Below are 22,189 nucleotides of genomic sequence, written 5' to 3'. Positions count from 1 at the left end.
ATGATGATTAATTTCTCATGTTGTATTTCACCTTACAGTGAAAAAAGTATATCTAAAACAGAGTCATTTTAAAAATTTTTTTTTTATTTTTTAGTTTTTGGTGGCTGGCTGGTATTGTTTACTTTAAAAGAAAGAACGGTAACAAGAAGTTTTTCGGTTAATATGGGAACAAATATGAAGCACCTTTTTATCACTGTTTTCCTCTAATATCTTTCTTTATATATTCTATTTTCCTATCCTAGGATGTAGGTAAATGCTTGGCTAATTCAACGTATATATTGAGTACATATTATCTACCAAATACTGTTCTTTGTACTTGAGAGATGGGAGAGAGTAGTGAGATTAAAGAGGCTTTAGGCCTGCCTTTAAATAGCTTATAATCTGTTTAGTATTTGGATAGGTAGAAATTTATTCATTTGTTCTGTAAGTATTTACTGAGCACATATCTATTTGAGTGAAACAAATTTGAGATGCATCTATATTACCTTATAAATGTCCCAGTTATAGTTGTTTTTAAGGTTTTTAACTCTAATTTTTGTTGAAGAAATTTTAGATATTTTATTTTTTGTGTGTGTGTGTTTTGTTTTGTTTTGGTGGCTGGCTGCTATGGGGATCCAAACCTGTGACCTTGGTGTTACCAGTTCCACACTCTCCCAACTGAGCTAACTGGCCAGCCCCAAATTTTAGGTATTAGAAATAGGAGGGGACGTATTTATTTTAGAGGGACAGACACTGTGCTAGGTTCTGGTGATTCAGTGGTGACCAAAACTGCAACAACAAAAAATCCTACTTATGTGGAGTTTGCATCTTTGCGGGGAGAGACAGACAATAAACAATAATACGAATAGTATGGAAAATGATGGAAAAAAATGTGGAGAAGAGGGTTGAGGGTGTTGAAGTATTGGGTAGGTGGTCAGGAAAGGATTCACTGAGAAAATGACATTGGAGGGGAGATCTAAAAGAGGTGAGTGAGTAAGCCATGTGAAAGAATTGAGTAAAAGAACAGGTGAAGAAAAAAATGTAAAGGCCCTGAAGTGGTATATAAGCAAGAGGAGGAGTTGTAGGGTATAGGTTTGAAAGATAATTTGGGCTGGAGGGTCCATCACAGATTGTATAGGCTGTTTCTAGCCCATTGTAAGAATTCTGACTTTCACTCTGAGTGAGATGGGGAAGGCTTTGGAAGGTTTTGAGCAGAGGAATAACATGATCCTATTTAAAATTAAAAGGAACAATCTGGCTTTTTAGTGGCACATAGACTGTTGAGGGTGCAAAGGTACAGGGAGACTAGATATGCTGTTACAGTAATCCAGGTGAGAGATGGTGGTGACTTGTACCAAAAGGGTAGCAGTGGAGATTATGGGAAATGGTCAGATTTTGGACTTATTTTAAATGTTGGGTCAACAGGATTTGCTGATGGATTGTTGTGGAGTATGAATGAAGGAGAGTAGTCAAGAAAGCTCTCACAGTTTTTGGTCTGTACAACTGGAAAGACAATAAATTATGAATTGTATGCTTTGGGAGCTAAAGGGAAAGCAAGTGACCAATTTGGAATAGACTAAGGGAGAAAAGAAAAACCTATTTGAACTGGTTGAACTGGGCCTTAAAGGACAAGAAGAGTTTATGTGAAATGTGTGGGGCAGGGAATGAAAGGACTTGGCTCTTCTGAGATTTGTGAGCGTGTGCTCTTGTAGTTTTATGTGTAGATACATGGAGAGATCTGGCAGGAGATGAGAGTAGAAGGATATTTGGGAGCCTGATGAAAGAGGGTCTTGCAATGTGAAGGAATTGGAAATTTATCTCATAGGCATGGAAGGCATGGTTAGACTCCATCAAAACTGAAGTGTCTATACTCTTTTGCTTCTTTTCCTTTCTACCTCACATTAGGAGGTCTTCCTTTCCTTCAGGTAGCCACTATTTGTACTTACTTCCTCTATCAAAACATTCTATTTAAGTGAAACATCTGAAATGCATCTTATTACCTTGTAAACATTCTAATTATACTTGTTTTTTAAGCTTTTCGACTCTAATTTTTGTCCAAGAGATTTTAGGTTTTTTACAGATAGGAGGGAAAATATTTATTTTAGAGGGGAAGGGACACTTTGTTTGATCCTGAAACCACGTTGATGCTATGAGCCGTGCTGAAAGTACATTTGCCTTGATTATAAAGCTATGTAAGGGGCCGGCCTCATGGCTCACTCGGGAGAGTGCGGCACTGGTAGTGCCAAGGCCGCGGGTTCGGCTCCTATATAGGGATGGCCACTGCACTCACTGGCTGAGCGTGGTGCAGACCACACTGTGCACTCACTGGCTGAGCATGGTGCAGACCACACCGTGCCGAGGGTTGTGATTCCCTTACTGGTCAAAAAAAAAAATAAAGCTATGTAAGTACTGGGGCAAAAGAGTAATCGCTTTTCCCTTCATCCCTTCATTCCCCTTTCCTATTTGTGCTCTCTTAACATAGACCCTTCTTTTCTGTTGCTCAAAATTCCTTTATTGCAAAGATCTAAAACCTGTTTTCATGGTGTACTCGTCCTTTCTTTTATTCCTGGTCTGATTCTTTTTGCTCTCTCATATGATGGTGGTCAAGCTTTCCAAAGTCTTGAATAATAATTTTTATTGCCTTAAATTGCATAGCATCTAGAATACCTGACAAAGAGTAGGTGAACAGTGAACCCTATTCATTGAAGCCTTGGGGGCGAAGCAGAGAGAAGATAAGGAGAAAACTGGTAGGATAGAAGAATTCAGGGTATAAAGAGGACAGAATGGTTACCATCAGAGGGAATCCAATCTTAGTTTCATTGTGTCCAAGAATTGTGTCTTTGCATGGGGCTGGCCGGTTAGCTCAGTTGGTTAGAACATGGTGCTGAGAACTCCAAGGTCCAGGGTTCGATCCCTGTACCAGTCAGCTGCCAAAATAAAAAACAAAAAGAAGAATTTTGTCTTTGCACTACATATATAGCTGCAACATAGTGGTAATTATGGAGTACCAAGGAAAACTACTAATATTGATGCTGCTGATACATAGTAGAGGACTACAAGGGGAAAATTCAATTGAAAACTTTTTAAAAATTCCAACCCCTGGTCATTTTTGTCAAATATTTACCACTTATGCTAGACTGTGTATATCATATATTATTCATAAGTAGATATCTGATTTCATTTTTATTAGAACAATAAACTCTTTGCTTGTATGTTCAGTTTTTGCAGTTGCTCATTAGGTACTGTCATCTGCTTATAGTTTTATTTTATTTTATTTTATTTTTTGGCTGGCCAGTATGGGGATCTGAACCCTTGATCTTGGTGTTATCAGTGAGCACCACACTCTAACCATCTGAGCTAACTGGCCAACCTTTACTTATAATTTTAACCAGAGAAAATGTTTCGTCATATTGTCCCTTGAGAAACTGTGGTATCCATATCGTAGATTGGCTTTTATAATTATAGCCTGTTTTGTACTGCTCCTTGTGCGTATACTGTGTTTTGACCCTGCTTGACACCATATTTAGTGACTGACTTTCTGTCTCTGGACCACTAGTCTGAACACAGTAGTGTGCCTTCTTTGTGGTAAGATAATCAGTATTATGAGGTCTTTCAATATCAAGCTTGATGTTTAGAAATTCTTGAATTTCTTGTTAGAAAGTTACCTAATTGTCATCTTTTATTTTGTTCTTAAAAATAACGGAGAGGTTTTAGTAAACTGTGTGAACATATAGAAGTGTACAATTACAGGTCTAGTTTCAATTATTGATCAGTTTTCATTCAATTAATGTAAGTGTTGGTAACAATCAGATTGAACTATTCTCAGACTATATTAAATTTGTGTGGTATTCATTCTTTTTGTAGGTTTTTATCACATGGTGGCTTTTAGATTTTAGATTTTAGTAGTTTTATGAAAGACATTACAGACACAGTACCCAAAAGTTACCCAGAGGTTGGCCTGCTTAAAATTTTGCTTGGATGTGGGGTATGCATACTTACCTCCAAAGTTAAAGGTATCCTGAACATAGTTCTCTCTTAGCTCTCACCTGCTCTTGAAAATGAGCCAGACTGACAGGGAGATGTTTGAAAATTTAGACGTCTGAGGACTGCTTGTAATGTAGACTCGGAACTTCAAACATGATTCATGTGTATTAGGTCTAAGATCCTTTTCTAAAATTGTAGCTTTATTGCCATCAAATATCTTGTTGTTCAGAATTTTATGATTCCATCTAACTGTGGTTTATGCTATGGGGAATGTATGTAGTCTCCAGTTGTTAACTTTTTAATCTATATAACTAGTTTCAATCTGAATAAATTAGTAAAGTTCCTGTGGTCTCAAGTACATTGTATTTTGTTGTCTTGTCTCATCAGTTCTAGATAGTTTTATCAGCTACTCGGGACTCCAGTTTTTTTGTTTTTGTTTTTGTTTTAACTTTAAAAACAGTAATCTCTTGAGCTTTCAGAACTTATTTGGCTGCATTAAAAATACTGAAATGTGCATTTCCTCCTTTGTCTTGTACTGAGTTTTAAATAAATGAGGATGGGTAACACTATGTGCTTGAAGAAACATTGCCTAAATTACCCTTTCCATAACATGCAGAGAACCAGAGTAGCAAAGTTTACATTAAAACTAAGTGGAAACTGTGCTTAGCAGCCTTTTACATGAATAAACTTTTGAAAAAATTTTTTTCTTTTATTTCAGGAATTCACCTCTAGCATGTTAAACTCAGCCTTTCCATGTTTAGACAAACTTCTAAAATTCTGTATCTGGCAGGTTAGGCCCTAGGGGTTATCTGTAATATGTGCAAATAATTAATTCCCCTGTTTTTGGTTGCTAAAAGTTTCAGACTGACTGCATTTGCCCTGCATGCAGCATGTTAAAAAGCCCCTGCTTTTTTATTTAAGGGCTTTGAGATCTGATTTATTTTTATTTCAGTCCCCTCCAACTTCAGAGCTGTTTCTGTCTTCTGATTTCTGGTTCTCTTCTCTGCTTATACAATGTTTGCTGCCTCTGCTGGAAATGTCTTCTACTGCCACACATCTCTTTTCTTTCTATTCATTCCTGATTTCCTTTCAGTTCATGCATACATCTTGGCTCTCAGGCCAAGTGATTTAGTTTATAACCATTTCTCTCCAAGAAGAATACTGCTTTCCTTCTACTTTGTAGATTGGCTAGTCAAAGCATGTCGTGATAACCTTTGTATCTGGCTGTCTGTATTTTCCTTGATGGTTGCTGATACCCTTTTTTGCCAAGGAAGATAACTTGGCAGTTCTTCACTTTTTGGCACTTTCAGAGCACTAATCTATTTGACCTTGCTGGAAAAAAATATCCTTTAAAAAATAATTGTGGCCAGGGACTAAACTCTTGGGCATTGTTTGTGTTCTTAATGAAAATATCCTACTGGTCAAATGACTTTTTGTGGCAAAATGAATACTCCAAAGCAGAAGCATATTCTGTGAAACTTGTAAATTCCCATTCTAGACATATATAACACATTGTGAGGATATCAAGTGCATACGATATAATATAGTTCACGTATATAAAAAATAAAACTTCATTAAAAAACAGTGTGGATCGACTCAAAATGTGGAACTTCAAGACCATTTATTTAAGTAGTTATTTCCTTTTTCAGAGCAGCACTTTTTTTTTTTTTTTTTTTTAAAGCAAAAAGTGATGTAAAGGGCACTAGCACTGATAGATGTAATTTAGATAAGTGACATGCTTAGAGTGCCTGTTCCAAAGTCAAAAGTACTTTTAGTGGGTCTTCTATGATTGGGTAGGACAGGTAACTTGATTTCTCTTATTTTGACACTTTTGTTTTTCAGCTTTATTTTAGCTTTTTTTTTTTAGTGGGAATGGAGGGTGGATGGTCAGAATTTAAAGAAAAAAAAAAAAGAAAAGAAATATATGCAAGTATGGAAAATCATTCCTTTGGGGAAAAAATTCCTTTTGCTGCCTTATATTACTTTCAGCCAAGAAAATGAGTTCCATATGTTAGTATATTTGAAGTATTAGAGGACTCCTACTTGTGTAAAAGACGGCTTTGTTAAAATGTAAATATTTGTAAAATGGTAGCAAAATCAGATTTGTAGCTAGATATTTAAAATATCTACAAAATATTAGCTTATGGTACTTTCTCATAACATTATCCATATTAAACTATGGCATACCTTACTCTGACCATACGTATTTCACTGGCTCTCTTTTCTGCTCTATAAAAAGAAAAATGAGTATGCATAGAGCAATGTATATATTTCATCAGTTTATGTTATAACTTAAGTTAGGATTTTTCCTTACTGGTTTCTGCTATACTCAGATAGGAGGCAGTTTGCAGAGCTGAGAGAGGTACTGTAAGTCTGGTTTGGGAACTATTAATTAATATCTGATGAGCTTTATAAAAATCTCATCATAAGCAATGAATCAGAATCTGTAAAAGTAGGACTCCTGAATTTATATTTTCAACTGGCTCTTCAGGTGATTTTTTTTTTTTTTTTTTTTTTTTTTTTTTTTTTATGGTAAAGTCAGGAATTAGGAATACCTGCTAAACTACAGATTAAATAAAGATTGGTGGGTTTTAAGTCAGTTACGTTTTTTATGTAAAAAATAAATTATTCTGGAGTAAGCATATTCATATAAACATTCTTAAACATTTGACCTCTGCTTTCTTTGAGACTTCTCTTTGGACTATGTTTACAGATTCCTCAGGGTTTATGAATTTATTATCGTGCCTGTTCAGATGCTTAGGTAGATAAGTTTAAGAAACACTAATGTTAGGGTATTTTTTTAATTACTAGGGCAAAGAAAGGAAATGATAGGCTTATTACCATTCAAAACAGTGCTGAGGCAAGGTGGAGAAAGGAAAAACAGTGTTAGAAGAATTGAGTAAAAGGAAAGGCAGAGAAAAACAGCAAGTAATTGGGAGAATCTCAGTCAACCTTTGTTTTTTGTCTAAGCACTTATAGTTATTTGCTGATTAATAGCTAATAATTTGTGCCCATCATAATGGATGTGTAAATTTAAAGGAGATGGAATATGTGGTAGTTATTCCCCTGTACATATAGCATCTCAAGTGCTAGCATTGTTATAGGTGATAAGGGATTCCTACCTTCTGTAATTCATATTATCTCAATATTCAATAACTTTGGAATTTTAGTGTATTTGATTTTTATATGCAGGGAGCAAAGAGTAGAATTTGAAAAAACCATTTTTATAAGTGTGGCTGTCTTTCACTAGTGGAAAAAATACATAGTAATTTATAAATTTTAAAGGTAATTTATGAGAGGTAACTGAAATATAAGACAATCGAAGTTTTTCCCCGTACTATATGGTTATTCATTCATTCAGTGAAACTGATATTTACTGAGTTAATGAAAATAGACAAATAAATACTTGTTTATCTTGTTCCTGGCACTGATTTTGGTTTGTTTTTATTTTGTTTTTTAAAAAATCAATACTTATTATATGTGGAGAATATTTTAGTTTTTGGTAATAGAGAATATTTGAGTGTTAATGGAATTTTATTCTTTCTTAGGTCATGTTTACTGGTGAAAATATTCCTGTTCATCCTCATGTTTATAGCAATGGTCATATCTGTTTATCCATTCTAACAGAAGACTGGTCCCCAGCGCTCTCAGTCCAATCAGTTTGTCTTAGCATTATTAGCATGCTTTCCAGCTGCAAAGAAAAGGTAGGACTTTTCAGAATCATTCCAGGTAATATCTCTTCTTTCAGTTTAGGTAAATAATTTTGATATAAAATTATTTTTATTTAAAGGAAGAACTTAATGCTTTTTATTTTTAAATTGTAGGGAATGTCATGTTTAGTAATAAACTGGAAAATTTTGATATTTTTTCATTCCAAATAGAAGTTTTAAATGTTAAATTGACTAGAAGTCAGACTTACTGTTTTATATTTTTTAAACAGGAAATTTGTACACGTTCTAAAGTAATCTGAATTTTATTTCCATAAGCATACACAGGGCAAAAGTGTACAAGAAGTTCTTACTTCTAGGTTTCACAGTGGAAAGCCCTAGAAACAAGCATCATACATCCCTTCTACGCTTTGCCAGTTCCCACCTTATCAGCCTCTTTTAGGAGATTTCCCAGGAAGCTCTGCTTCTGATTAGGTTGGAATAGGAGGACCAATTTATCACGAGTTAAATTTAGGATACCCTTTAAAAGGTATCTGTATCTCTGCATTTCTGGCCCTCTTGACATTTCTGTTTGAGGGTTAGTATAGCACTATATTCATGTGTTTCTGTATTTTAAAGACTCTCTTCTCCATAAGAGTTTCCTTTTGTATTCTGCTTAAAGGAGGAACAAAATGCGCTAGAAATTAGGGAGCTCTGCGTGTGTGTTTAGCAGTTTTTTTCACTGTTCTCCAAATTGAAGTGGCTGCCATCTTTATTAAATTCATATCTAGGGAACTTTTTTTTTTTTTTTTTTTTTTTGGCAGCTGGCCGTTGTGGGGATCTGAACCTTTACCTTAACCTAATACCATGCTCTAACCAACTGAGCTAACCAGCCAACCCTAGAGAACTTTTAAGATAGTAGTTCATATTAAAATGATAGCTTATTTAGAGTCTAACACTCTAAGCCACTGTCTCACAAACTGAGTTTCTTGGAATGTTACTTCCATAAGATGTTTCTTAGTGTTAGATTTAAAAAACAAGCAAAACAGTTTTTGTCCAAATAAGCATGGGAAATAATTGGTTAAGTTACATTTTTTTTAAGTTGTAGGATTAAGAACCCTTAATATGCAATTTTATGTACCATTTAAGAAAGAAGAAACTTTTGGCAATTAAACTATGACATACCATTAATTATAAGCCACATATCCCCATTCAGGAATATTAAAATGTACAGAAAAAATGTACATCTTAGATGAAATAGGGTACATATATTTAATGTTAGTATCACTTTTTAACTTCAGTTTCCCTTTGCTGTTGGTTTTTCTAAGCTGCATTTTAAAGCTGTAATTGAGCTTTTGTTGACCTCAACGGCTTTGGAAACAAGTCTTATTCATTGCTTCCATATTTTCTCCTCTCACCTACCCCAACACACCCACAGTTTCAAACTTTTGTGTATAGGGCAGACCAATTTACAGTTACAAAGGCTTCTACATTCCTCTTATGCTTAATGACTCTAGAAAGGTGTGGTAGTAACTACAGGATTTAATAAGAAAAGCTATTAATAGATGAACACCAGTGATATTTACACATAACCTTTGCATGCATCTTATGATTATTAGCTTTTTTTTTTGCATTGAAATGTAATGATTTACTATTAAAAACTAGAGAATTACTGTTTTTTATATACATCCTTTATTCTTTTCTAACCCTCACTATTCCCTCACTTATATGTTGTCTGCTACTAATGTTTCTTACATACTTAAGTATAAGACTAGTCATTCAATTTAAATTATTGATAAACTATATACATTGGGGGGAGGTGGGAGCTGGCCAGTACAAGGATTGAACCCTGGACTTTGGTTTTATCAGCCCCACACTCTAACCAGCTGAGCTAACTGGCCAGCCCTGATAAACTATATTTTTAATAGAATTATTGTATAATGCATTTAACCAAGATAATCTAGAAGTCAGAAACCAAGATATTCTGGCAGTCAGAATTTCTGTGAAATATGATAAAATTCAACAAACATTTATTAGGTACCTCCTATGCGCTATTTTTTACTGTGGTAAGTGCTAGATTACAAAGATGAAAAGGAAACTTTTTTCAGCATTCAGATCTAGCGCCAAATAAGCTTTAAAAGGTCTTTTAAATACCCACCTAAAAGCTTTGCTGTTAAAACAGGTAAATTTTCTTCTGTGGTAGACATGGTTCCATGGGCTGTACTTTAGTAGTTAACTCATTAATTTTAATTTTCACTATAGGTATTTAGGACTTTATTCTTTTATTCCAATTTCCTTTTACATAGTCAGGAATGGTTCCCTGACCTGAAGGCATTTAAATCTAGTGTGTCAGTAGATTTCAGCAGATTAAAGATAATTTCTGATATTGAGACCAGGAACCGTTCAGTAATCTGCCCTTTACTCTCATTGCCCTTATAATAAACTTAACATTGTCTAAACCTTCCAGCTTATTTTCCATTACTAAAACAATTTGGTAATACTTCCTGTTTGTATAGTTGGTTTATTTTTCTAAGAACCATATCTCTCTAATCACTTATCAGTTTGGTTATATTCTTGACTTAAGTAAATGAGTGGTTTTTTGATGATTCTTGGGATGATTTCATGATTTTTGATGATTCTAAATATGTAGATGAGTTTGTGAATTTATTTGCTGTAGTAGTAGTGATTATTCCACATGTACACAGGTTTGACATTGCAGGACAAACAGTAGAGGAATATCTGAAGCAATCAGGCTTCTAATTTCATAATATTAATTTTTCAGGAGTTTTTTTCAAATTGTATCAACAGGGTAATTTTGGATAGTTCAACGTCTTGTGCTCTAATGTTCTGTTTTGTTAAGTGAAATTACTATTAGTATCAACTCTTATGGGCATTATGAAGCTCACCTAAGATGATAGTTATGTATATGAGTTTTAGAAGTGCCAAGTGACTATTTTTCTTCCTGCTCTCTAGGTAGTCCTACTCACCATTGCTTTCTAGTTGGACCTTCCTTAAATGATGTCTTACCAAATCAACTTCTTTTGATTAGCCTAAGGTAGAGGAAAGGATTCCTTTAATCTCTCATCTTCATTAGCTTTGCTGAATAGTTGAGTCAGAAAAGATACCTTGTCTAAGCGCTACAAAATATTCAAGGATAGGAAAAAAAAAATCGGATTATCAGTGAGAATAGTTCTTGTAAGTAAGCAAAAAGGAGAGCACGGGATGAGGATATCTACCATCTATAAACCTTCCATCAGTAGTTTAAATATAAATTTGACATGTTTTCAAATCTTTGTAGAGAGTCACATATTTCTTGTGTCTGTCAGTATCCAACAGTTTTCAGGAAAAATCTCTTTCATAATCTGTGTTCAGAGTCCTTGTCATCACTGTTTCTGATGTAGCTCCCTTGCAGAACTGCCATATGTTTTTTATATTGTTTTAGTCAAGACATATGTATAGCAGAAAAGACAGTGTATAGCAGAACTGCCGATACATTGTTTTTCCTATTTCTTCTTACTTATTGTTAAGAAACGGAATCCTCTGGTGTGTTCTTGATGGTACTAGATTATAGCAAAATAATACTTCCTTATGGAGGTTTATAAGTTGCTATAGTTCTTCAGACAAACCTAGTTAGGTACAGTTTTCTGTTTTAATTAGCTCACAAAAGTAATTATTAAATTATTTCTAGGGAGATAACACGATAAATGAAACCAAAATTATTTACAACTTAATGCTGCCATTTTTGATTGATAGTCATTCTTTAATGATCCCACTTGAGTCTAACCCATACCATACACACATTCCCTTTTTTAAAAAAAAAATTTAGGTGTCAAGAGCCTACATTTCCCAGAATATATTTACAGTTTTTATTCTTTCAGCTACACTACCAGTGTTTGTGTTGTTTTTTTGATGCTTTCTGTAATAATTTTGCTTAAGCTTTTATTAAAACTATCTCCCTCTTAGTTTTACTACTTTATCATTTCTTACCAATTTAAACTCTTCTTTATTTCAGAGACGACCACCAGATAATTCTTTTTATGTGCGAACATGTAACAAGAATCCAAAGAAAACAAAATGGTGGTATCATGGTAAGCAGCTTTAATTTGGAATGATAAGTTTTTAGTATTTTAGTTTTAAAGATTATATATCTGTTTGCTAAGAGACTTGGGAAAAACAAGGGAAGATATAATTTGTTATTTTTTAATATGGAGAAGTTTCTTTAAAATATTGTAAGATATTTTATGGTAAGTTAGACTAGATTTTTTAATGGGAAAACAAAATCATAGCCACCATTCAAGTAAAATCTAAAATTATTTTAGTATGAGATTACTATTTTATTACCTTTTTTGGTTAGGTTTTAGATCAAATAACAACTAGCTATTGGGAAACCTTTTATTTGAAGTAGCAGTTTTGATGCCTTGTGTACTCATTTGGTTCTGGAACTGTTTATAATTGGGAAAGCACATTAAGTTAGAGGTGCCCCATTAAATTAAAGAAAGCTCTTCCTATTCTAATAGTTATCCCTCAAAGAATTTGAGGTTCTACTGATTTGTAGCTTTATGAATAAAGTGCTCTCAATAATTTTAAATTTTTATTGTTATTGTTGGGAGGGTAATGGTAGGTTTATAATTCACAGCTGCTAGCATCATTTCTAAACTGACTTTAGTGCTTCCCTGAAGAGGTGTTTGAAATTAAAAACAAAGTTTATATTCCTCAGTGTACTTTTTGAAACAAGTGAACAAAAACTATCCCCTGTGATTTTGTATATATGAGAACATTGCCTTCGTTTTCTTTTTTTCTTTCTTTCTTTCTTTCTTCCTTTCTTTCTTCCTTTCTTTCTTTCTTTCTTTCTTTCTTTCTTTCTTTCTCTCTCTCTCTCTCTCTCTCTCTTTCTCTTTTTCTTTCTTTCTTGTTAAGCCAATAAGATGTTAGAACTGGCAAAAGTGATAGGAATAAGGCCTTATATTTCTGTACCATGTGAAACCTTCTGTATCCTCACTTAAATTCAGTGAATTAAAAACTTGAGTTCTCCAAGTGTTGAAGTAGAAGGTAACCAGAGTCAATGTAATAGCACTATGCCAGCAGTTACAAATTAGAAAACACAGCAAAATAAGATTGCCATTTCTGAGAGACATAGAAATATGAAAATTTGGGATAATGTTAATGAGAATACATATATCCTAGAAGTAAATGACAAAACTTTTAGAGCTGTAAAAAAAGAGAGAGATAAATTTAGTGATAAACTAGTACATGTTGTAAAAAATAAAGTATAATCTGTAAAAATTATAGGTTTAATATAATTCATTAAAAGTCCAATGGAATGATGGGGATAGGATTTTGAAAAGTTTAGGAAAATATAATAGGCTAGAAGAGCAAAATGTGAATTTTGAACTGTAAAGGATAATGGAGGAAAATTCATCTACCAGACACTAAAACATTAATACAAGAATAGATCATTGAAGTAGAATTACTCTTATTTAGTCCTTTTTGTATATAAGGTTCAAATATATGGCAAATAGACGTTACAAACCGTAAGCAATCAAATTAGAAAATTGGTAATCATTTGGGGAAATAAATTAATTTATATTTTCACCTCATATATAAAATATTTCCTGTGGATTAAGTATTTTTAAAAATACCACAGGGGTGACTTACTAGCTCAGTTGGTTAGAGTTCAGTGTTATAAAACTAAGGTCAAGGATTTGGATCTCCATAGCAGCTAGGTGACTAAAAAAGAAAAATTAAATAAAAATACAAAAGAAAAATATTTTGTTACATGTTGGGTATTAATTATCTGGAGGAAGGAAGAAATTCTGAATTTAGAAGGAATCACAAATTTAACAGTTAAATGAAAATTTAAAACTTTTATACAAGCACAAAAAAATTTCAAAGCACTGTCATAAAGTCTTAGGAAATTGTGAAAAACAGTTATAGCTTATTAAAAATAAAGACTGTGAAAGTTACTTAATAATAGCATAGGCAAAAATGTTCAGCTCAGTAAAATAATTATAAATTAAAGATTTTGAAACTATCAATTACTGAATTGGCAGAGTTTTATAAAATGAATGCAATACTGAAGAAGAATGAAGGGTAGAATAAAACTTTTTATACTTGCTGGTGTTTATGTAGCAAGTTAGTGTAATTCTTTAAGGAAGCAGCTTAGCAAGATTTAATAAGCTTAAAGTTCAAGATCAAACCTTTTTGTCTCAGTTATCAAATTTCTGAGAAATCCTTAGAAAATAGTCTTTACTACAAGAAAAGTTTTATTCATAAAATGTTCAATGGAGAGCACTATTTATAACATACACTGTATTTCTTATTCTGCCATCTGTTGTCTCTACATGTGCTATTTACCTGTAATGAATCCTACCACACAAACACATGCCTCTCTTCTTGGGAACTCTTTCACCAAAGCCTTATTGAGTACTCCCTCCTTTGAGGAACCTAATAAACTCTTCATTATTGTGTCTGGAATAGTAGTTTTGTTTTATGTGTGTGTGTGTGTGTGTGTATATATATATATATATATATATATATGTATGTATTTTTTTTAAATTGACACATGATAACATATTTATGGGGTACAGAGTAGTATTTCAGTATGTGTATACAATGTGTAATGATCAAATTGGGGTAGTTAGCTTATCCATCACCATAAATATTTATCTGTTAACCTTCCCTCTGTGAAAACACAGACGAAAAAAGAAAGAATTACTCAAAGAGCCATGAATGCCATGAGAGGCCTGAAGTGACTGCCTTTCGGCATCTCCCCTGTTAGGAGGAGAAAGCTGAATGTGACAGCCCTGATTCAAAGTTAGCTTCTCTTTTTTATTGTAAAGACAAGGAAGTTTCACCAGAAAAATCAGTTGATGCAATCATCAAAGAAAGATATAAAAACAAAGGCAGTGTAAAACTAATAACAGCAGTAAAATTAATAATGTGACATTCCAGAATGCAATTTGTAAAAAGCTGAGTCGATCCACCAACAAACAGCTTGTCCTTAACAAACATTTTCTTTCTCTACAGCAATTTCCTCAGCATATTTAAACAACAATCAACCAGCTTTCTTAACATATCTTAACAATCAGTAGGTTAAACTACACCAAGGACATCTGCCCTTAGAGCCAGAAATTTTACTGTTACAGTTCTTTATCTACGGCAGAGACTTTAGCCTGGGGAAAGTTTCCTGTCTTTTGCAAGCTTAACATTTCTATGTGTAATTTAAAAAGGTAGGTCCTGTGAAATACATTTGTTTTATTAATGTTAGTACTCTCCACATTTATCATTTCTTTGTGTTGAGAACATTCAAACTCTTCTAGTCATTTGAAAATTTACAATTATCGTTAGTCACCTAGCACTACTGTAGAACACTGGACCTGGAAATGGTTCTTTTCTAGCTATATGCTTGTATCCATTAACCAACCTCTTCCTAACCCCCCTCCTCCCTACTCTTCCCAGCCTCTAGTTACCATAATTCTACTTTCTACTTAAGAGTTCGACTTTTTTAGCTCGCACATATGAGTGAGAACAGGTATTTATCTTTCTGTGTCTGGCTTATGTATTAAAGATATCTTCAGATAATTGTGATGTAGCCAGTCAGAACTACTGTTTAAGAGATTGTTAGACAAGAGAACAAGTTTCCAAATATACTCATTAGTAGTATCAGGCTTAAAGAATTCTTTCTGGACACTGAGGGTCTCCCCAATTTTTTAATTAGACTCTACTTTAGTTAAATGGACTTAAATTCGATTTACATTGCTGTCTTTCTCATTCTTTTTATATCCTCTTGCCTTTTAGGACCAAACACTAGGCTGCTTCTTTACTCCAGGACTTTATAAAAAGGCTTTTCTTTTCTTTTTTTAAAACATTCCTTGAGTGTCACAGACCCCTCTTAGTATGTTTCCAAATTTTAATTAAAAATTGAGATTAGCCAATCAAGAATATTGACAGACATCACAAAATGAAACTTTTTTTTGTTTTTGGCAGCTGGCTGGTACAGGGATCTGAACCCATGACATTGGTGTTATAAGGCTGCTCTCTAACCAACTGAGCTAACTAACCAGCCTTTAGTGTCAAAGTTCCTAAGAGAGCAGTCATTTTGTTTCAGATTGTCTCACTAGAGTAATAGAAAAATTCCTCTTCTGTGGCTTTTCCACAGTCATGTTTTTAAACCACCTTATGTTATTCACAAAACTTGAGAAGACATTATTTTAGAGTGATGAAAGTTTTAAAATATATATTTTTTGAAAGTACCACCCTCTTCCACTCTTTCACCCCATTGTTAGAGAGTGTTATTCTATTTGTCCCTTCCTTACTCCCCAGTAGACAAATGTCAAAAAGATAATCAGCTTTTAAGCCCCTCTAATGCTAGCTTGTATAGTTGAAGGGATTTATGAGAAGTCCTTCTTCTAAGAATACTTTCAGAATTTCTTACCTGCTTTTGAATAAGAAATGGGGAAAGATCACATAGAGAAACTAGAAATATAAGAATTAATTCTTTAAAGTATAATTCATAGTCAAAGTTATTTTTCATAGAGTTACAATTTTTATCCATTACTGAGAAATTTATACTTCTATAACCAAAGTAGAAAGGTCTTTTTAATAGTTTCGAAACAGATGATCTCCAAGTAAGCCAAGAAGTACCCAAAAAAAAGGCTTTTTAAACTAATTTAACCTCTTACATAATATAAAATAGTCTGGGATTTGTACAGGAATTCATTTTCTCACTAAACAGATTAATGGTGTCCCTTCCCTTTTTTCCCTAATACATAACCATTTTTGAAAGACACTGGATTCTAATTCATCTGAATCATGACTGTCCTAGTCCAGTCTCCAATTCTGGATACAGATACATTTTTTCATTTACAGATACTTCTGTTTATAAAATCCTTGCTTCATTGACTTACAGTCACCATTCTTACCTCTTAATATATTTTCTGCTCCTGTTTGAACCCTGAATGTCTGAATCATTTCCTTCCCCCATTCTCTCTTGAAAAGACAACTTTGTTCCTTAAGTCAGCTTCATAGGTAACCAAGGAAGGGTAAAACAGTCATGTGTTGCTTAACCACTGGGATACATTCTTAGAAACGCAGAGTTAGGCAATTTCATAGTTGTGCTCACATAATAGAGTACACTTATGAAAACCTAGATGATAGTCTTCGGCTCTGAGACTGCAAGCCTTTATAGCATGTACTGTACTAAATACTGTAGGCAGTTATAACACAGTGGTATTTGTGTATCTAAACATATCTAAATGTAGAAAAGGTACAGTAAAAAAACAGTATTATAATCTTATAGAACTGGGCCATCTTATATGCCGTTGGTCATTGTCAAACTGCCATTATGTGGCACATGACTGTATTTGTCATAAATTGAGAAGGTAGAGCAGCTGTTCTGTGATCCAGCGAGGATGGCTGCAGAGAATCTTTTTTTAAACTTTTCTTTCACCTTTAAAAGGCTAAAGCTTTTCAGTTGTGTGGCACATATTGTCTCCTTTATACATATCAAAATAGCAGATATAGGGCTGGCCAGTTAGCTCAGTTGGTTAGAGCTGGCATTATAACACCAAGGTCAAGAGTTTGAATCCTTATACCAGCCAGCCACAAAAAAATGTTAAAAAGAATATCAGTTACAGGCAACATGAGTGAGTAATAGATCATCTTGGTGTTATAGTTGAATTTGGGTCTTATAGTGAAATGTGGTAATCATACTCACTCTTACAAAGCATAACACATTGGCTTTGTCGAAACTTTCCAGATGTCATCTTTTTCCAGCTTAGCTGCTATCATTCCAAAAGATCTTCATTGATCACATTCTCCTTATAACACAATATTACGAAGAAGTATGGACTCTTGTTATTTCTTAGCATCATCTAATTTTCAAAAGATTAGAAGGACAGACCAATTTACTTATATGACCTACAAAGCTAAGCAGAAAGATCAGAGACTGAACAAAGGCTTACTTGGAATAGATAAACTCACTGAAACTCTCAGCATTTCATTTTCTAGAAAGCAATGGAATCGAATGCTTCAGATATCAAGCTCCGCAGTTCTCTCATGGGTCAAGGTGGGTCAGCTTGTCAGGTGTAAGCAAAGAGGCAAGAGATGTTTTGGTTCAGATTAGTGATAATATGTACTTAAAAAGGGACTTCCTGGGTACAGGATAGAGACAATATTCATGAAAAACCAGAAATCTGAAATTCACTTCATCTCCTGGTTTTATAAGGGAAGGACTCAGCCGACATACAAAAGCTGAGCTGGCTTTTTCCAGTGTTAGGTTCGTGAAAGAAACCTATTTTAACTTAAATTTGTGATCTTCCACGTTATTAGTATTCCTTGAGAATTAGACCAATTACTCCTACCCTACTTTTACTGTCTGTATACATCACCCTTATGTTGATTTCTTTTGAGGTTCTTTTTCAGCACAAAATGATAAAAGTGTGAAAAGTCACCCATCAGTGTTTAGAGGTCTTTGGATATAAAAACTTGTATTGATATGTGAAGACACATTACTTATTGTTACCTACTTGAAGTTGACTATCAGTTTGTTTTCCAGAATTCTTTTATAGTTTCTATTCACTAAGGAATTAAGGTCATATCTGCTTTGGAATGCAGAAATACTGTGTTGCCAGTTAAGGCAGGGATCCGTATGATTTTGAAAAATCAACTGATCAGAGAATAGGATTAAAAAGACAGATATGTGAAACAGACAGGTCACCTCCACATACAAATGGGCTAAGGAATTTACCTGTGGTTCTGGGCTAGAATCTTCCTTAGAAAACGTATCTGTGTCCAGTTTAATGGATAAATGAATAAATGATTAAGAAACCTCAAAGTTCTCTACCATAAAACAGACATAATAGTTCTTGAAAAAGATGCAAAGTATCTTTTTATGAGATCATAAAAATTTTTCAATGAGGTAGCCAACTAGAATCCATTATTAATGTGATCCATTTGTTTGCTGGGGTCAATATTAAACATATACAACTTAGTTTCATAAATGCTTTTCACGGAGGGGTGTGCAGATCTGTGGTTCTTGTAGCATTCTCCTTAAATTACTAGAAAATTGAACAATGCTCAATTATAAGCTATAGCTTAAGGCTTCAGAAACCTAGACTTATAGGAAATAAAGTGGCATATTGTTTAGAGGGCATATCCAACAAACTGAGTCTGTAATTTGGGGAGAAGTAGAGGAATATCTTTTTTCAAAAAATGAGACTACATTCTGTTCAGCTGAAACATTCCTGTAGTAAAGATTATAAGAGGACAGGAGCGTAAAATTTTCTCAGCATATCAAACTCCTTTTCTTCCTGCCTTATAGCTGGTATTCATAGATTTACCTACATTAGTTGTGAACCTTTATGTTTAGTAAGTTGTGAAAACCACTTACTGAATTCCTTAGTTCAAACTTTTGCTCAGTTTGGCAATTGGTGCCCTCTTTTGCCTAATGGATAGCAATTCTATTTTCTGTTTACTCTGAAATCTTTCTTGAATTGGTTCATCAAAGGAAAACTTTAATTCCGTAAACTGTTGAGAGACAAAACCTAACTGCAAATATTTTGTCTTTTTTGGAGATAACATCCCAATGACCTGTGTTACTATGTTCCTTTTCTTCTGTCCCTGAGAGTATCCAGGGAGATGGGTTTCCAGTATAATATGGTTTTTATACTTTTTTTTTTTTTTAATGGTTTTTATACTTTGAGGAAAACTAAATTACCTTCTTCTAATATAGTTCTCACTTATTCACATTTCCTAGAAGCCCAGTGAAGTTAGCCAGGGTAGGTATCTCCTCTTTGAAACTGGTGACTTGTGTATTATATTTGAGAGTATAATTTTTGTAGGGGCTTCTGCAGTTTCAGAAAAAGTTTAAATGGTTAATATGGGATTTTGTTTTTAAAGCCATTATTTTGCCACAAGTATTTTAGCCAAGAGGTTAAATATATTATGTTCTTTTGCCACCTTTTTATAGAACTGTTTAGAGTTTGCTTATAGAGTCTTGATTATGTATAGCCATCATGAATTTGTAATCTTTCAAGTTCCTTTGGGTCCACCTGTCAGAGATTATTGAACTCCCATCTTCAGAACTTAAGTTTGTTTCTTCAAAACTAGGGAATTCAAGGCAGGCAGTATCGTATCAGTCCTAAATTTCTTTTCACATCTACCCAAGATGGGAATTGGGATATGGAGAACAGCTCCACAAGGATTTCGTAATCATTTTGGTAGCACATCCTACAGAAGAAGCCCACTGTACTGAAAACCTTCCAGAATGAACAGTCTAATAAATGAAGATACATTTATGCTACCACCTTTCAAAGATGGTATGCCTTTGGAGATACAAGCTTATTGGTGGTTAACTAGATAACCTTATGTTTAAATTGAATTTTATCTGTCACTTTTCTTATTATATACATTGTCATCTGGTATCATCCCAAAGTTTATCCCTAGTAGTTTGACATATTAGGTAGAATTCAGTGCCATCATTTAGCTTAGAGATTTAAGTATAATTAGTTTTTGTATTAGTTTCAGAGACCCTAGTGTTATAAAATACTCTATTGGTGATGTTTTAAGGAACTTCTTCATATTCCTAAGTTTTTCTATATTCATAACAAATATATCTTCTCTATTCAAGTTCCACCGTAATTTAAGAAACAGATACTTTTATATCAAACGTAGAGAATATAAACTTTCCACTTATTTTTTTCTTTAAAGATCTTATTTATTTATTTATTTATTTAAAAGATTCTAATGAATGATATATGATTTAATTTTGAAATCTAGTCTTTAGATTTCCCTTAAATTATAGAATCATGGTATACTCCATGTCTTTGCCCAGCATAGAAGTCAGATTTTACTGGTTTTTAGTTTTGATCGAGTTTTTTTTTTTTTTTTTTTTTTTTGGTGGCTGGCTGGTATAGGGATCCAAACCCTCGACCTTAGTGTTTATAAGACCATGCTCTAACCCACTGAGCTCACTGGCCAGCCTCTTCATTAAGTCTTTATGAATGGGAATTTTATTAGCAACATGTCAATCCTAACATGGGATAGTTTGTAAAAATATTTTGGCCAGAATTTTCTCCTTGAGTGCTTTTACAACTCTTGGGTAGTTGCCACCAGTCTTGTTTCTTTCTGAAGCTTCTTTCTGAATAACAACCAGTCCTCAAAATAAAACCTTCAGATAGGTTTTGTGAAAGTAATTTTGTAAAATGAGTCATGAACCCCAAAAGTTGCCTGTGTTACATTAATATAATGTCCTGGGGCTACCAGCAGGTATTACTAAGTAATTGTGTGGGATTTTTTTTTTAATGACCCCCTTTGCATGTATATCTGTTTTTGCTGAAAACTTGTTTTCTAAAGGAAAATTAATAACATTAACTACGTATTGTTTGATTTGGAGATTGCATTATTGGTGAAGAAGAGTTGCATCCTTCATGTTCTAAAGACATAACCTGTATTCTGTGTTAAAAAGCATAGCGATGTTGATCAAGAATTTACTTTCTGTCTCATTAAAATTTTAAATTGTTGCCCATAAAAGAACTCTCTTAAAATTAGTAGTACATCCTGAATAGGTGCTGACATAACATATCAACCTGTTATTTTAAACAGAACTAATATGCTAATAATATATCACTTTAAGGTTTGTTTATATGAACTACCATTTCCCTAAAAGAATAAAACTTGATCTGTTTGTCACTATATGAGGGTACTTCAAGAAGTTCATGGAAAGATTCGTAGTCTTTTGATTCTATTTTTCACGAGCTTTTTGAAGTACTCTTGTGTAATTGAACACAAATTGCTCTTTTTATTTTGCAGAGATTAGGGGAGGTAAGTCAAGTAAACTGTGTTCCTCTTGCTACTTGAAATTATTTCCACATTAGACTAACTTGTAGATCTTACTTACACATGCTTGACTTTTTTTAATTATCTTTTTTCTCCTTTTCTTAAAGATGATACTTGTTGATGCCACTGTTATCGTCCTCCTAACAGAAGATAGTCCTACTGAGAAAATGAGCACTTTGATCATTCAGTCTTTGAACTTTAACCTTTGACTGGAAGTGACCTATAGGCAATGAAGACTACTTCCTTTTACCGCATTTTTACTCGTGTGCATTCTGGGCGCATGTTGATCGCTGGTTCAGTCCAAGCAACTGACATGCTTTTATTAGTCATACAGTATTAATGCAGGTGTCGGGAAATGTCAAATATAATTCCATTTTTTATTTTTATTTTTTTAAGCTTTTGGAAATGTTCCAGGTCCTCACGTATTGTGCAATAACAATGACTTCCTTGGCGGTTTTGGGACGTTCATTGCCGGCAATGGACGTTGTAACGAAAAATTTTCATTAACTCCTGCCACTCAATGATTAATGCATGATAGGGCCTATGAAATGAACTTATCAGTTATAGTGGGATTATAAATAAAGTGAGGGATCCAACATTACTTTGAAACTCACCCCAACTGTTAATATTTGGATTCTATGCACTGTGATCCTAAGGTTAATAGCATGAATTAACATGCATCTTTAAAGGACTGTAATGAAAGATCATTGCGTATTTATTTAATTGTTATATCTGCTGTCAAA

General features: G+C 33.7%; 1 protein-coding gene across 1 annotated transcript in view; it reads left to right on the top strand.

The window, feature by feature from the left end:
* The window catches only part of UBE2W (ubiquitin conjugating enzyme E2 W), a 56,282-nt gene extending 34,616 nt beyond the window's left edge, over positions 1–21,666 (top strand). The window contains exons 4-6 of the mRNA XM_063079438.1: positions 7,512–7,667; positions 11,623–11,698; positions 21,554–21,666. Coding sequence (XP_062935508.1) covers positions 7,512–7,667; positions 11,623–11,698; positions 21,554–21,567 — 246 coding nt within the window. The 3' untranslated portion in view covers positions 21,568–21,666. The remainder of the gene's footprint in view (positions 1–7,511; positions 7,668–11,622; positions 11,699–21,553) is intronic.
* The last annotated feature ends 523 nt before the right edge of the window (positions 21,667–22,189 follow it).

The sequence above is a fragment of the Cynocephalus volans genome, chromosome 15 (assembly GCF_027409185.1).
Source record: "Cynocephalus volans isolate mCynVol1 chromosome 15, mCynVol1.pri, whole genome shotgun sequence".
In the NCBI taxonomy this organism is placed as follows: Eukaryota; Metazoa; Chordata; class Mammalia; order Dermoptera; family Cynocephalidae; genus Cynocephalus; species Cynocephalus volans.
This window is presented reverse-complemented; position numbering and strand designations above follow the sequence as displayed.